Consider the following 15,964-nt stretch of genomic DNA (forward strand, 5'->3'; position numbering starts at 1 on the left):
ACATGTCTTCCTTTTCTTGAAGTTTTCGAAAATCTTTCTTGCTCCTCCGATGGAAATAGAATATTTTTCAGAAATTTTTGCGTATGTTTTGCCTTTCTTCCTATCTTCTACAATTAGGTTTCGAATCTCTTCAGTTTTTCGCATTTTGCACTAAGAACAGAACAAAAATCAAATGAAAAACATTTAATCAACTTTAAATTTACCTTGTAAAAATTAACACAAATTAAAATTATACTTTCATATGACGCCCGCGCATCAATCGATTAGCACAGACTAATTACTTTTATTAATCAAAAGACTTTTTACGTATACATAACAAGCACACATTATGGTCGAACGGTTTATTTACATAACGGTGCCTCTTCATGGCATACTATTCGCATCAATTACGGAATTTGCAAATGTAAGAAGTGAACGAATGCGGTGAAGTTGATAAGTATTAAATTTATACTTTCATTTGATGCCTAGTGTATCTTTAATTTACTTTATCAAACCTAAATATATCGGAAATCGTTCTTCCTAATGTTAAAACTGAAATTTTACTCAAAACAAGAAATAGCATTAGTCAAAATATTATACGTAACATATTTTTCTCTTAACAAAAATAAAAAATAAAAGTTATACTTTATTCCGTATATCCTCCAGCATTTGTCATAAGTTTCCTAATTTTATTTAGCATGGATTGAATTAATTTTTGGCATGTTTCCAATGGGGTACCATCACAAACTTCCTTCACTTTCCGCCACAACTGCTTCTTATTTTGAAATGATGCCAATCTTCCATTAACATCAGTCCACAAGTTCTCAATCGATCAATCAATTGAACCACGCATATACCAACCACGATATATGTACATATGTTTCGGGCCGTTATCTTTTTGTTAGCATACCATTTTGCAAAATATCTGTGTTACCCCCTGTATGTGGACCTTTTGTTGAAAAAGATTTTTTCTGGCTTTAGGTCTCGGTAGATTACCATATATTAATCAATGAAGCGATTTAACATTAGTAAATAATATTTCACAATGCCCTATTACTACCAAAGTCATGCTCGATCGCAAATACCTATTTTACTAACTATAGATTATTAGGTATGAGGAATCTCAATGGCCATGAATATTTGGCCATAAAACGACCAATGAGGTGTTATTTAATGCAAACAGTTGATTATATTAAATTTAATTGTCGAATAATGCCTTTAATGAATAGTTATTAGTTTAAAATCAAATGAGAATGCCTCAATCCCAATCAATTAAATTACAGATCAAAATATGTAGGCTGTTTTTTTGTACATGTTGTAAACCACAGAAATAAACGCTTATGATTTAATGTAAAAGCCAAGAGTTTCGCTTTATTATAAAGATAAGGGTTTGCCATTATGTTTATAAAAAAATTACGTACAAGTGATTGTTGCGGCTGGCACGAATAAATTCCTGTCGAGAGCCCTATTTGCCGAACGTGCGACTGGCTTGATGGTGTTTATTATGAAAAGACAAACCAAAATGAGTATAAATAATGTAAGGTTGTCAAAAAGACCAAATCCGAAAAAATCATTGCTTCCTTTAAAACCATATGTCTAAAAAAAACACCCCGTACATTAGCCGTCCATTTTCACCAAAAGTATGAAGTAATTTAAAAATTAAATGCAATATTTGATCAGCTAATATAACTAAAATGTTCGTACAGTTTTATGGATTGACGGTTCACGCTTTCACAAAAACGAACAACGAATTGTGTTGTTCTATCTGCCTTGTAAATTTGTACATATGTATATAATGGGGTCAAACAAAATAAAAAATTGTCAAATCTCGCACAACGAAAAAAAAGAGCCCAAATAAGACCATCTACAGTATAACCACAATACATCCAAGTCAGAATTTTTCTCCAATTTCTACTGTGCAAGGTGCAATATTATCCGTTAATAATTTCAAGTTCATTTCAGGTTCAGAAGTGGTGGAGAGTATTATATAATACTATGTCGAATCAAAATAACTTGTGAAATATAAATAAATGTATGTATGAACATGAAATTTATGAGTGTGATTTTATTGTTCTTCGTCTTACTTTACTGAGTAAGCCAAATGCCCGATAGCTACAATAACCTCATATAATTTTTACTTTAATTGTGATTACTAATTAGCTACTATTGTACGTAATGCCAAATACATATATACTTGTGTATATTTAAATGGAAATTTATAATGGTGCAGTAAATTTAATTGTCGATTTACTATTTTTCTGTGCATCAAATCCAAAGAAGTCTAATTGATAAGGAGTACATTCGGCTACGAAGCCACTCAACTGTCGATTTATTACATCTTATATACATATATGTATACATACATAGGTACATATTTATGTATAAAGCAGACTTTCATTAAAACCAATCGCAATATATAAATACAATGATTGAGTATTGCTTCAAACTAAGTTAGCTGACTGACGTAGAGCATTGGGTTGTCAAAAAAGTCTTGCGGTATTTTCGCTAGTTGGCGCTGAGAGCGCGTAGTTCTAGTTTTATTCGTCGCAACGGGTCATGCTATACCTTTTTGGAAAGCTCATTTCACGCGCTAACGCGTGTTTGATTGATTGTCGTTTCTTTTAAGTCGTTCGTGAGTTATAGCGACGCAAACATGGAGTAAAATAAAGAGAAAATACGGCATATTTTACAGTACTACTACGATAAAGGCAAAAACGCATCTCAAGCCGTCAATAAAATTTGTGCAGTTTATGGACCCGATACAGTTTCGATTTCCACCGCACAACGATGGTTTCAACGTTTTCGTTCTGGTGTAGAGGTGGTCGAAGATGCGCCACGCTCCGGAAGGCCTGTCGTCGAAAATTGAGATAAAATCGCTGAATTGGTCGAAGAGACCGGCATAGTAGCAGCCGCGGCATCGCTCAAAAGCTGGGCATAAGCCATCAAACCGTTATAAAATAAAAATAAATAAATAATACCGCAAGACTTTTTTGACAACCTATTATAACACCAAATTCAGTTTGGTCATATATGTAATTAGACACGACAGTTACAACTTAAAAATATTTATATGAAAATGAAAAAATGTATTATACTTTTCAGTATTTTGTTGGATACCCTTATTTTTAACAACATTGCCTAGTCTTCGCGGTAAACTTTGAATTAATTGTTGGCATGTTTGTTGAAACAACTCGTCATTATTTCGCGGTTTTTTGTTCTTAAGATCTCGTTTCACAATTGCCCATACGTTTTGATCAGGACTTTCCGAAGGCCAAGCCAAAACATCAATATTTTTATCCGAAAGGCAGTTTTTGACTAACATTCAAGTGTGTTCTGTGTCATTATCGCGATGTAAAATGTAATGGCAAACAGGAATATGGTTCCCTTATATTCTCAAAGGAATATGGTTCCATTACATTCTCCAGAATGTTATTATATTGATGTTGGTCCATTATTCCTTGAACACGCAAAGTTGGGCCAACACCACGAGAGGATTTTTCCTCTACAAACCATAACAGATCCGCCACCGTAGTTTACTGTTTTCACAGTGTACCTGGAGTTCAGCACCGTGTTGGGAGCACGTCTTACATACGATTTTCCGTCAGACTGGAATAAATTGAACTTAGATTCGTCACTCCAGAGAACTCTATTCCAGTACGGGGGATTTTCTTCAGCATTTCCTTTGCAAATCGCAACCGCTTATTAATATTTTTTTATATAATATAAGCGATTTTTTTTGCGAATGCACCTACGAAGTCGCGACTCCTGTAAACACTTTCTTATTGTCCGAGCTGGGATTTCTACATTAATTTCTTGTCCAACCTTAGCCTTTCGTCCTACAAATTATCAAGTCTTCTGCTGGAGTGGGTTTTCGAGGTCTGCTCTTCCTTGTAGGGGTTTCAAATTTCTTAGTTTGTTTATACAAATGTATAGCTCCAAATACCATTTGTTTGGAGCAAGTAAACCTTTGTGCGATAGCTGATATTGGCAATTTCTCCTTTTGATAGCACCTTACAATTAACTCTCTTATTAGTACATGACTTTTTTTTGCCCATTCTAATAATTAAAACGTTTTTAAATGAACGTTGTTTAATTGAAGTATACTCACTTTAACGCTATGCTCAAGAAATTCCGGGAAATAATTTTAATTTTTTCAATAACCAATCAGCAAATAGTCACGTGTTTATTTAACAATAAGGTTCATAGTCTACACTACGAATAACGGGGCTTATAATTTTGCGCGTAGCATATCGTTTCTAATTATAAGGCCACCACTGTACATCTGTATAACGCAACGAGGAACTGTATGCAATTTTGTATGCACTTTTCGACAATTTCAACTGAGAAACCTAAACTCAATCATTGGCACGTAAATAACATTATGAAAATAAGTTGATAATCTTTTTAACGTAATTAGCCAGCATGTGCGGTAATTTATTACTTTTAACAATTTGTCACGCGTCAAAAAGCTTGAGCATCACTCGACATGTAAATACATACATATATTACATAGGCACCTAAAAAGGCGATTTTTTTTTTTTTTTTTAACAAAAATACTGCATAATTTTTTTTTTTTTTTTTTTAATTTTGAACACAAAAGATTTCGTAAAAGTAGGGTTTAATTTTTAGTAAATAAAAAAAAAAGGTTCTAAACTGCTGTATTGATTGCTGCTACAATAGAGTTGAACACTATCAAGTAAAAAATATTATGAATTTGTAAGGTAAGGATTGTTGAAGAATTTTAAATTTAAAAAATTGGCAAACGCTAAAATAATTTAAAACTTTGGTCCAAATTGAGATGAATTTTTGCCCACCAAAAATTACATTTTTCATACATTCGATAAACTGGAACGTCATTGTACACAAAATAAGCAGAAGAAAATCAAAGTAATCAGATGATTTTAACGGTATTTGATTTGTCGCTATTTTGATTGTCGGTATATATGTATTTATCTCGATTATAGGTTATACAAACAACCGTTAAGTAAATACACATGACATATCGATTCAAGCTACAAAGATAGATAGATACATATGTAGATTGGTTTTCGCACTTCTATTAACTTATATTACTGCTGAGAAATACATATGTATGTATGTACATATATATACAAATTAATGGACGCATACAATGTGTTTAATTTTGCATATAACCACACAGCAACACTTTAGCTGTGAAAAGTATGCACAGTTTCAAATGATTTCCGCGCTTATCTTATCGCGCCTTATTATATGCATATGCATATATGTATGTATATAGATATTTAAATACACAAACGTTACGACAAAAAAACTGTAGAGTGCAAGTAATAAGCGGAAATGGAGAATCAAATTCATTTGCAGCAATTAGAGGCATAAAATTACTAAGCGATCTCAAGTGGTGTGTACTATATTGGATAACGTATTTTTTTCTAATATAATATTATATTTATGCCTTTTAATGATTTTTATTATAAATAAATTCTTCCAATTACTCACACTTGTTTATTTTATTAACGCTTTACCAATTTAAGCGTTCAAATTTTGCTTTTTAAGTTGTCAATGATTATTTCAAAGTAGTGCAAATACTTTTATTCCTCCTTTTAGTTTTTTGCTGACGCATACGTAATTATCACATTTCTTTGGATTGCTACAGTATATGTATGTACGTGTCGGAACGCTTGATAATAAAAATAATTAACAAATATGCACGTGTGTGCACCTCGTATGCAAAGTCGACAGTGAAGTATTATAGTACATATACATTCGTGTAATAAACATTAGCAGTTTACTGCGGACAATGCGTTACCCTGTAGTGAAACTAAAATAATAAAATTCACGTTTCTTTCCGTTTGGAATACTATTTTATGGATGGTCGCCTCAAAATAAATCACACTAGAAATCGAGAATTTTTCTTGTTACATACATACACATACACACACATTCGTTAAGCCCGAAATCAGAAATAAATGCCCAATAAAGATGGCCAACTTTCCTGTTATTTGAAACTAAGAGCGTAAATCACCTAGCTGACCTTGACAGTTGACTGGATAACTGACTTTTAACAACGACTGGAACGGTTCCCACGGCATTCGGGTCTACGTAACCGGAACGACCCCGTACTTTTTACCTGACCAAGGACTGCTAACTCGGCAGAATTCTGCCTCTACAATAACAACTAGAACGGCCAAAGTAAAATCGTGCCAAAAATATCTGTGAACAAAAAGATTTGAGTCGTCGTTTAATGCTACTAATAAAAGATAAGATGTGATGCTTCGAAGTATTCATGGTTGATTAACATGTTAGATTAAATTTGCCACGAAGCTTGTTACTATTGTAAGAAAAAAGTTGGGAACATATACAATATATGTACATACATATCTTTATATATAAAAAGTACGTGTCACGTTGTTTGTCCGCGATGGACTCCTAAACTACTGAACCGATTTTAGTAAAATTTAGCACTTAGAAGATAGGATAGTAAAACTAATTCAAAAATCAAAAACACAGTGAAAGCTCTATTAACGTTCTATTAAGCGGACAACTGTATTAAATGGACAGAAAAAATGTTTTCGCCTTCATTCGTAAATTTTACTGTAATGGTTTATTATATAATAATAGTATAAAATGTATACCACAGCAACTCATTGCCGGATCCACTAGTGTATATATGAATTGAGAAGTTTAGTCGATTTAGCAATGTGCGACATAGAAGCTTACATACAAGACATGCAAACTGAGCTATCAAAATCAAGCCCTTGTATGAAAACTTTATTTGGGAGGAATATTCTAGATTCATTGCAAGTGAAGTGAATAAAAACGATAAGGAAAAACATTTATTAATTGACTGATAACAAGTTTACTTTGCCTTATTGATTACTGATACTTGAAAAAAAGTTTCAAAACAAATTTAAATAGCTACTTCATATATTAAAGGATCAATATTTATTATTTTTTTGCACTTGAATTTCAGTAGCAAGAAATTAGTATTTTGGCTCAACTGGCTACAATGCAAAATGTTTTTAAAGACGCACGATTATTTGCCAAATGTCAAAAATATGTCAATGGAGAACACATAGTCATTTTAACAGCTGTTTTGACAGCAACGCTTTTACCTGTACATAAATTCATATAAATAAATCATCATAACTAAAAATGAAGAGTATCGGAATAATTATATCTGGTATTTTGAATTTTATTTTGCAAGTTACTAAAAATTATTTTATTAAAATTATTTTGGTTTAAACAAGCAAACAAATAATATTTTACTTATCATTCGGCTTTGTCGACGAATTTCAACAATATAAGTTAGTTTTCGGGTGCATACATTGAATAGTGTGAGACGTTCTTGCTGGGGTTTTTAATATAACCCACGAACTTTTGAGAAGACGGCAATAATAGTGTAGTAAAAAAATGAAAAATACATAATGGATCTTTGTATGCGAATATACAAAAAAATATACATATACGAACATATACATACATACATGCATGTACATACATTCGTTTATAAGTTAAATTGATACTCACGTGAATGAATAAGTGATAATAGAAAAGAAAAAATTATAATTATAAGCATTCGCGGTAAGTAAAACGTAGAAATTTCAATTTATGACGAACGATAAAGTGTGCACTGAATGCATGTGAATAGATTAAATCATAAAACAAGCGTGCATGAATAGAAAAAATGGCAGACAAAAAATTTAACACTTTAGCACTTGAAAATTATTGATAACAGATGGCGATACGAGATTCAATAGAGTTTTATATTACAGTAATACATTTACTATGAAAATTTACTTAGCGTTTGTGTACTACAGATATCAATGATGACTTAACAAATGGGTTGATAATATTTTTTGAAGAAAGCGGCCTAAAGATAGAATGACCTCCTGCCCTTTAGCTCTGGAGAATGGTTAACTATTCCAACAATAAAATTCTATAAATTCTACCTTTTCTAAATTATAAACGCTAATATATACATATGCAGATAAAAACGAATGAATTGCAAATGATAGCAACAAGAAAAGAAAACATCGGTTTGCTCTTCTATTTATGCTTTATTTTGTAAATGTTGGTAATACACATTTTGTTGAAATCATAGCAGTCCGATTATTTTCAAACAAAATTATTTTAGTTAATAAAAAACTAAAACCTTAAATTTTACTTATCATGCGTAAAAATTTCGCTTTTTAGTTGCAATGTTTCTGATGACATTGATCTTGGCCTTCAAAGTAGAGAAAATAAAAATAAGTCCAAGACAAATGCAGAATGAATGAATGAGCAGAATGTAGCACAAGCATTCTTGAAGACTCGTTTATACAAATACATATATTATATATTTATGTACATATTGAAATCATATTCAACATTTTTCTTGTGAATATTTTAGTTAAATATAAACAAAAAGTAATAGAAGGGCATTTGACACAGAAATGTATTGTATTATTTAAAATATATTTATGTACATAAAATGCTTTGAAATTTTCTGAATCACATATAATACTATATATTGTGTTTTCATCAGAGATAATGAAATTGGAGAACCTCTATTAAATAGTAAGTTTAACATAAAGAAGATAAAGAAATGGATATTATGTTTTTGAAAATAACTTTGAGCAGAATAAGAAAAAGGTATAACTTAATAGGAAAAGACTTTTGAAATTGCAAACATAGCGGACTGTTTCGATACAATATGTCAAAGAAAGAAATTTTAAATTGTATTATATTATATTATATTTTTTACTTTTGACAAGATCATTTATTATTTATTTTGTTACTTTTCTGTAATTTACAAAAATGTATAATATACAAACTATGTGCATATATGTATCTTTGTATATACATATATGAGCAAGTGTGTGCTGTCCGTACGTACATACGTATGTAGCGAGCGCGTGAATTTTATTTTTAAAAATATACGGACTGCAAGAACGAAATGTACGCTAAAGAGAAAAAATATACATTGTGTGCGGACGAAGGTGTTATTTACAAAATAATACAATTTTAAGTGAATTATATAGCTCACAAAGTTGCAACTATGTAAATGCATTAGAGGAGAAAATTGCTTAAATTACCAAATTTGCACTATTACATTTAGAGCTATTTGTAATTAAAATACAATAAATGTATTGAAACAATAAATTAATTTACGTAGATATCAAATAAAACTTGAGACTTTTTTTATTTTAGCTAAATGAATGTGTAAAAAATTAAGGTTTAATTATAATATTATAAACATTATATTTGAAAGACTAATTCAATATATTTCATTAAAACAACAAAATATTTAGTATTTGTTTGGATTAACAGACATTGCACAAAATAATGTCCCCGTATGTCAAAGAGATCTACATAGAATTATATAGAATGAAATAATGAACGTGAGAACAAAGAGAAATTGTGTTATGAAATAATACACATCTACAAATTGCAAACGTTGCACGAATTTGTGCGATAATTTCTATATTGCGCTAATTTTGACAGCTTCCAGTTTTCTATTGCATAACTGTTTTCTTTTACCATATTATTTAATCGTCGTGAAAAAACTTCAATAATGTGTAACTTGTATCATACACGTAAATACATACAAAGGTTTGCATTTACTTAAAAAGCGCCTGATAATAAAATATTACAAAGAGTCTAGACGCGGCGAGTGTACTTCCACTGCAGCAAAACTGCTTAGGTACGGATATTATGTTTGCAATTTGTGTGCTATATGTACATATATACTCCACGTCACTAAATTAATCATCAAACACAACTTTTATATTTATCGATTAAACAGAAATATTTGTTGTTATTGCTACAGCAGTACTTTAGAATTGTAGTTTTTAGTAAATAAGTAACTCATTTAGTAGCGGTAACTCCAAATTTTGCACATGTTTCCGTTACCTTATTGATTTAACTAACAAAAGTGTATTTTGTTAGCAATTATTTCCGTACGCACATTAAATGTTGGCTCACTGGTTAAGAACACACTTCGAACGCTGTGCCACTAACTAGCTACATCCATTGTGCACTTATATATTTGTTTTTAATAAACGAAAACGAAACCGGTTTTCGTTTCGCATGCGAGTTCATCACTGAAAGTGCGGTTTGACATATTTTGCAAATACTTTATTATATATTTATTCAATACCACACAGGTAATGCTTCTTTACTTTTTAGTGCACATTTCTTCTAATCACTTCACTCAAAACTGTATTCGAAGCTATTCAGTAAACGGTTGTGTGGGTTATGCAATTTGGTACTGAGAAAATCGATGAATGATGTCAAATTATTGCAAAAAAGTCTTATTTTTGCTTACCTTTAAATTGCCAATTAACTCCATAAATTGTAGTATTTGGCCCAGCCCGGCGTTAAAACATGGCTTACCAGAAGAATTTTTCTGTTCATTGCCATTACAACTGCTACCATTACTGGTGGTGGTTCCATTCTCTGACATATGTTGCCCATTTGTGGCAGCCGCAGTTTGTTCATCCTGCTTCAAAGTTTTAGGTTCAGCAGCTAGTGATGACATTGCGTTATATTGTGTTTGCTTATTTTCAAAATTATGATTGTTTTGTGTATGGAAGTGATGCAGATGCTGCTGATAGAACTTCTGTATCTGTTGAGAGCGTGTTATAGTTCCGGATACAATTGCTTTTCTATAATTTGAAGCATTCGCATTTGTTGTTGTTATCTTATATGAATTTACGCCAATTTGGTCTCCCGCACCAGCTCTGACACCACCGTTTTCAATCGCTGGCAAAACAACACTGACGGTACGTTGTAGGCCAGTTTCACATTTAACTTCGAATGCTTGTGAATGCCGCAGTGGCTGATATGTTTGTTGTTGATGACTAGAATTAGTTGTGAGGAACAGCTGTTGCTTATTCTCAGTTTGGTGGGGTTGCAAATGTTGTTGTTGTGGTGATATCATCTCATCGGTTAACGATTGTGGTGACGTCACAGTCGTCGGTGCCAACAGAAATGCACTTTCATTGGGTGGAGAAATTGCGCCCACAAACGCTGGTATCGCTTCCACTACATTTTCAGATTTCGTAGTGGCTGACGATTCAGCCACAATTCGATTGAAGTTTTGTTTTATTAACTCACCGCCAATGTTTTTAGTCCTACTGTTTTGTAGCTTTCGGAGAGCTTTGATCACTTGCTGAATGGAGAGCATTTTCGTTGAGAGGCTAAAATAGAAAATGAAAACAGAGCACAACTGAGAACTTAGGGAAAAAAGGTGCAAATATGTATATATGTCGAAAGTTTAAATGATAAGGTTAACGCCAGACAGAAAACACGTAAGTAATTAATGTAGTTTTACACAAAAAAATGCTTCACTTATAATCTGTCTGCGTCTTTTTTTTTACCCTATATATGTATGTATATAGTACATATGTATACAAATAATTCTATAAAGGACTATAATCGATTTTAATCTATATCTACAAAATTAAAATACTTGATATAAAATTTCTTATAGAACTTTGAATTCAAAATTATATTTCATTCACTTAAATTCATAATTTTTGTGCATGTAGACATATGTGTTTTAAACTTGTATTTCTTTTTAAAATGTAATATATAAACACACTTTAATTAGCAAACATTAACAACCTTTCGCTTTACACTTCTACGATACTGTCAGGGCGCTTCTCACCTTTCGTATTAGGCTCTAAAGAATTTTTTCCAAAGTTGTGTATTTTTCATATATATTTTTATGGCGTACACTTTTTCATTGTGTTGTATGCGGCACGTGTTATATCTCGGATTCAACTTGCAAATTTCCGACACAATAATGAAGGACACAAGTGCATGCTTAGGTGTGCTGCTTTACTATGCGCCTTAGTTATCGCTTTAGGTTGTCTATCTCGTGGTTGTCGTGCTCAAATATTTTGTCGCCGACCGCCAAAAAGCTGTTGTCTATTGCCTCTAATAGTTAAAGCAGCAAACAATTATTTGAAAATGTTGAACGTATTGGTGAGGTAAATTAAAAATAAATACTTTACACTCTCGTCGTTTACCTCCTGCCCTTGGCCGTCGTAATCGTTTGTTGTTGGTTTGATGCGTGTTATAGCCAAATCAATAGTAATTAATCAAGGTAAAATTATAAGTTTACATATCATTCTTATGTTTTATCTACAACTTAAATTTAAAAATTACTGATTTTGCCCATTCAGCATATACCGTTATTGTATATTTACATTTTAACCTAAGTATATGTAAACATTAATTACCACACGTCTACTCCCACACCGTTTATAGATTGCACTAGTGCTGCTTACATATGCTCGCTACAAGTTCTGAATATTTTGAGAATTATCTACAATTTTCCGCCTTTGTTTATTTATACAACAAACTAGTGATTGGTTTTAACTGGTATTTTTGGTTTAAGTAAAACAACTGTGTCCCCGCAACTCAAATTACCACCCATTCACTATGTGTTCTACTTCAGTAACTATGACTGTCATTTTTATAAACAAACTTGTATTATTGTATTTATCTGACTTGAATAATACTTGAACATATTATAGTTGTTAAGACGGTATTATATCTCATTCACAAATTCAATTAAGTAGAAAATTTTGGAACTAACGCAACTACACAACAGAAGGCAACTAAATATGTTAAATTAGCATTTGAAACAACAGGGTTGCGAAAAGATGAATTGTAAGAATACAGGGAGTTTCAAGATTCCAAACCATTAGAATACTTAAATACAGCATTTCTTTTATATCGGCATATATTCTCTAATAAAAAACGCACTGCGCTAAGTTATATACAATAATCTTGTATAATATACAAGGGAGTATAAGGATACCTCATTATTGTGTTATAATAAACAATAAGATTTATTCTAAATCTTTTGCTACTGTGAATGGCTCAATTGACGTGTTACTGTCATAATTGAAAACTCCGAGTTTTGTGCTGTAGGCTTCAAATGTTAATAGTTAAAATGAACTATTCTAAATAGAAGGTATAGATTGGTCAATACTTTTCAACTCTTTACAAATAGAAAACAGATTAAAGGATAAGTCTTGTCCGAAGAAAGTTAAACTTATTTATAAAAGCAAACGTAGATAATTTACAAGATATTCTCTAGTTGTGAAGTTAATTTCAAGTAATATATTAGTAATTCTCCTGCTCTTGGAAGATTGCAAAAATCCTATAACGAAATATACAAGCTCACGAGAGCACCCATTGCAGAATCTAGTGATATATGTGAACGGCAGATTCGGTCAATTTATTGTAAATGACGATTTTGCATGGCTGTTGTGAATTGGCGGTCCTTCTGCAATCATTCTTAACACAGAAAACTCTAACAAATCTTTATAATTTAAATAGAAATTATAAAATCTATTTAAAATTTACCTTCCTCAACAATTTAACGTCATTCTACAGCTATCACAAGGTTGCAATTTTTTTTTTCTGTGTCATTGCACGAGAATAAACATGGGTTTTGGTCTGACATATTTCACAGCCATTGCAAATAACTTTCTCCGTGTGTTTGTTGTTGTGCCGGTGCACTAGCAGGAAATATCTGCAATTCGTGCACCGTGCAAGGGTTTTGCAAGAGCAAGAGAATACCCCTATTGTGCTTTACGTGCTAATTAGCCCAAATGTTTCGACACTATAACACTTTGACTAAGGTAAATTTGCTTTCACAATTTTACCATTAAATTATGTCCTTTTGAAGAGTATCAAATGTGAGGTATGCCAATAAGTTTTTACATTTATTGCAATAAAGAAAATGTGAAGAAAGTACCAAATGAGATTTCAAGTTTCAACTTCAACTAAGTCTGGCCAGTGCTGCTCACTTTATGTAGCTTGATGTAGTCTTCTAAAATTTTTGGAAGTTTCGGAAACCCTATTTTTGAGATAACGAAGAATCTGGCATCATCTGATTAGTTTATTTGTGTTTTCAAATTATCACAACGATGACTTATGTATAGGTAAAGCAATTTTTTGCGTGATTCATACGTACTCAACATTTTCTACTTATTATACTATTATTTGTCTTATATATTTATCCCTACGTAATATGTTTAATTCAAGCCCGGCAGGCTTATTAAAAACATCAAGTCCGATCGTACATCAAACAAGACCAACCATGACCAGTGCGGTAAGTTGCATCCTCTACCGTGATTGCCATACATACATACATCTTCAACACATCTGAATTTTTTAAATATTAATATATTTCCTCAGGCCAATTTCGAACCAAAAATATCTTTGGAAACACCTTTAGCGGATTATGAACGTCTCATGGAACAGCATGTTCAATCAGAAAATGTAGATGATGATTATACGTTAGAGAATAATTATAAGAAAATAGCTACTCTCGCGAGAGAAACTGTGGATAAACTCCTTTTTGAAGGTAGTTCCATTACAAAGGAGAATCAAGAAAAAATCGCAAAGTTTTTAAACAAAATAAAGGAGGATGCGTGCTTCTTTGACCCAAATAGTTATAATGAATGGATAATTGTTGTGCGTGACAAGTTGTTGAAAAATAATATGCTTGACTTTTGGCGGGATCACATGGTCAAAAAAGAACTAGGTGTTTGTTGGGCCAGAGATTCTGATTTATTTGATGACATGGAAGACCCATCACCAAGAGAATTTTACAATTATGCTGGCTGCGTGGCACCTTTTGAACAAGTGGATAATTCTAGTTTGTCGAACTTTTTGAATCTCCCAACCCCAGCTGTGCTCCAAACACCAATTGCTTCTACCAATGCTGTAAGTTTTGCCTTAATATCTGAAATTGTCCCATTATATAGTATATGTCCATTTGTTTCTCAGTTGAATTTTGAACCTGTGATTTCGTTGGAAACTCCACTAGAGGATTATGTGCGTTTAATGGAGGAAAATGTACAATCAGAAAATATAAGCGATGACAACCTAATAGAGAGTAACTACAAGAAAATCGCCGCTGCTGCGCAAGACACTGTGTGGAAGCTTCTTTTTGTACCTGGTTCCATCAAAAAGGAAGATCAATCAAAAATAGCAGAGTTTTTAAAAAAAATCAAAGAGGATGCGTGCTTTTATGACCCATTTACTTATAATGATTGGATAATTGGGGTACGGGACGAATTGATGAAACGCAATATGATCGAGTTTTGGAGAGAGCACATTGTTGAAAAGGAACTAGGTCCTTGTTGGGCTAGAGATTCTGATTATTTCGATGATATGGAGGATCCGAAACCAAAAGAATTTTACAACTATGGAGGCTGTGAGGCTCCATTCGCTAAAGAAAACGAAATATGACGTCACAGTTGTATCTAGCGCACGGATAAAATGATTTATACTGCAGTGCAAAATCTGCGTCTCGAAATAATATTGATGTAATTTTCTTTTTTTTTTACACTTGTTTTTTTCGAATAACATTTTCATTACATATTTGTATATATTTTTTGCTTTGCTGGCAAGTTTCGATTAATATTTGATTAAAGAACAAAACGAATAGAAATTAGAGTTGCCAGTTTCTCACCAAGAAAATGTATAATACCTGCTTAAATTAGTTCTTACAAATATCTTTTAATTAAATAAAGCTTATATTCGCTGCGTATCCCCTGTACATACAATTACACATTTATATATTAAAACATATAATAAAACCTTAAATGTTTTCCAAAATAATTATTTATATTTGAAATTTTATACATCTTCTTCTTCTTAATTGGCCCAGACACCGCTTAAGCGCTTATAGACGAATTAACAACAGCGCGCTAGTCGTTTCTTCTTTTCGCTCCGTGGCCCCAATTGGATATTCCACTCGTAGCCAGGTCCTTATTCACTTGATCCTTCTAACGGAGTGAATTCCTTCCTCTTCCTCTGCTTCCCCCGGCTGGTACAGCGTCGAATACTTTCAGAGCTGGAGTGTTTTCGTCCATTCGGACAACATGACTTAGCYAKCGTAGCCACTGTCTTTTAATTCGCTGAACTATGTCAATGTCGTTATATGTATATCTCATATAACTCATCGTTACATTGAATGCGATATTCGCCGTGG

General features: G+C 32.3%; 2 protein-coding genes across 6 annotated transcripts in view; one reads left to right on the plus strand and one right to left on the minus strand.

Annotated features, from left to right (window-relative positions):
• LOC108970536 overlaps window positions 1–12,543 on the minus strand; it is a 15,379-nt gene extending 2,836 nt beyond the window's left edge. Inside the window, exons 1-3 of one of the 3 annotated variants that reach the window (XM_018935988.1) lie at window positions 11,976–12,120; window positions 11,612–11,883; window positions 10,268–11,141 (exon numbers count right to left, since the gene is read on the minus strand). In XM_018935988.1, the coding sequence (XP_018791533.1) occupies window positions 10,268–11,128 (861 nt within the window). In that variant the 5' untranslated portion in view covers window positions 11,129–11,141; window positions 11,612–11,883; window positions 11,976–12,120. Of the gene's footprint in view, window positions 1–10,267; window positions 11,142–11,611; window positions 12,121–12,188 lie in introns of those variants that run through there. The other 2 variants (XM_018935989.1, XM_018935987.1) reach the window with 2 other exon arrangements.
• A 1,096-nt stretch (window positions 12,544–13,639) lies between these two features.
• On the plus strand, window positions 13,640–15,529 carry LOC108970523. 3 transcript variants are annotated; one of them, XM_018935965.1, is made up of 4 exons: window positions 13,640–13,904; window positions 14,008–14,074; window positions 14,161–14,691; window positions 14,755–15,529. In XM_018935965.1, exons 1-4 carry the CDS (start codon window positions 13,897–13,899, stop codon window positions 15,217–15,219), a joined length of 1,071 nt encoding a protein of 356 aa, XP_018791510.1. In that variant the 5' UTR covers window positions 13,640–13,896; the 3' UTR covers window positions 15,220–15,529. The 3 variants fall into 3 exon arrangements, with proteins under 3 accessions (XP_018791510.1, XP_018791511.1, XP_018791509.1); XM_018935966.1 differs by having other exon boundaries at window positions 13,641–13,904; window positions 14,016–14,074; XM_018935964.1 differs by lacking the exon at window positions 13,640–13,904 and having other exon boundaries at window positions 13,911–14,074.
• The last annotated feature ends 435 nt before the right edge of the window (window positions 15,530–15,964 follow it).

The sequence above is a fragment of the Bactrocera latifrons genome, unplaced genomic scaffold, assembly GCF_001853355.1.
Source record: "Bactrocera latifrons isolate USDA-ARS-PBARC rearing strain unplaced genomic scaffold, ASM185335v1 scaffold_30, whole genome shotgun sequence".
Classification (NCBI taxonomy): Eukaryota; Metazoa; Arthropoda; class Insecta; order Diptera; family Tephritidae; genus Bactrocera; species Bactrocera latifrons.

Bases quoted from the DNA above. Each gene is read 5' to 3' on its own strand.
- LOC108970523 (XM_018935964.1), top strand. From the start codon at position 13,994: ATGTTTAATTCAAGCCCGGCAGGCTTATTAAAAACATCAAGTCCGATC. The intron at 14,075-14,160 runs GTAAGTTGCATC...ATATTTCCTCAG, and splicing joins GACCAACCATGACCAGTGCG to GCCAATTTCGAACCAAAAAT. The intron at 14,692-14,754 runs GTAAGTTTTGCC...TTTGTTTCTCAG, and splicing joins CAATTGCTTCTACCAATGCT to TTGAATTTTGAACCTGTGAT.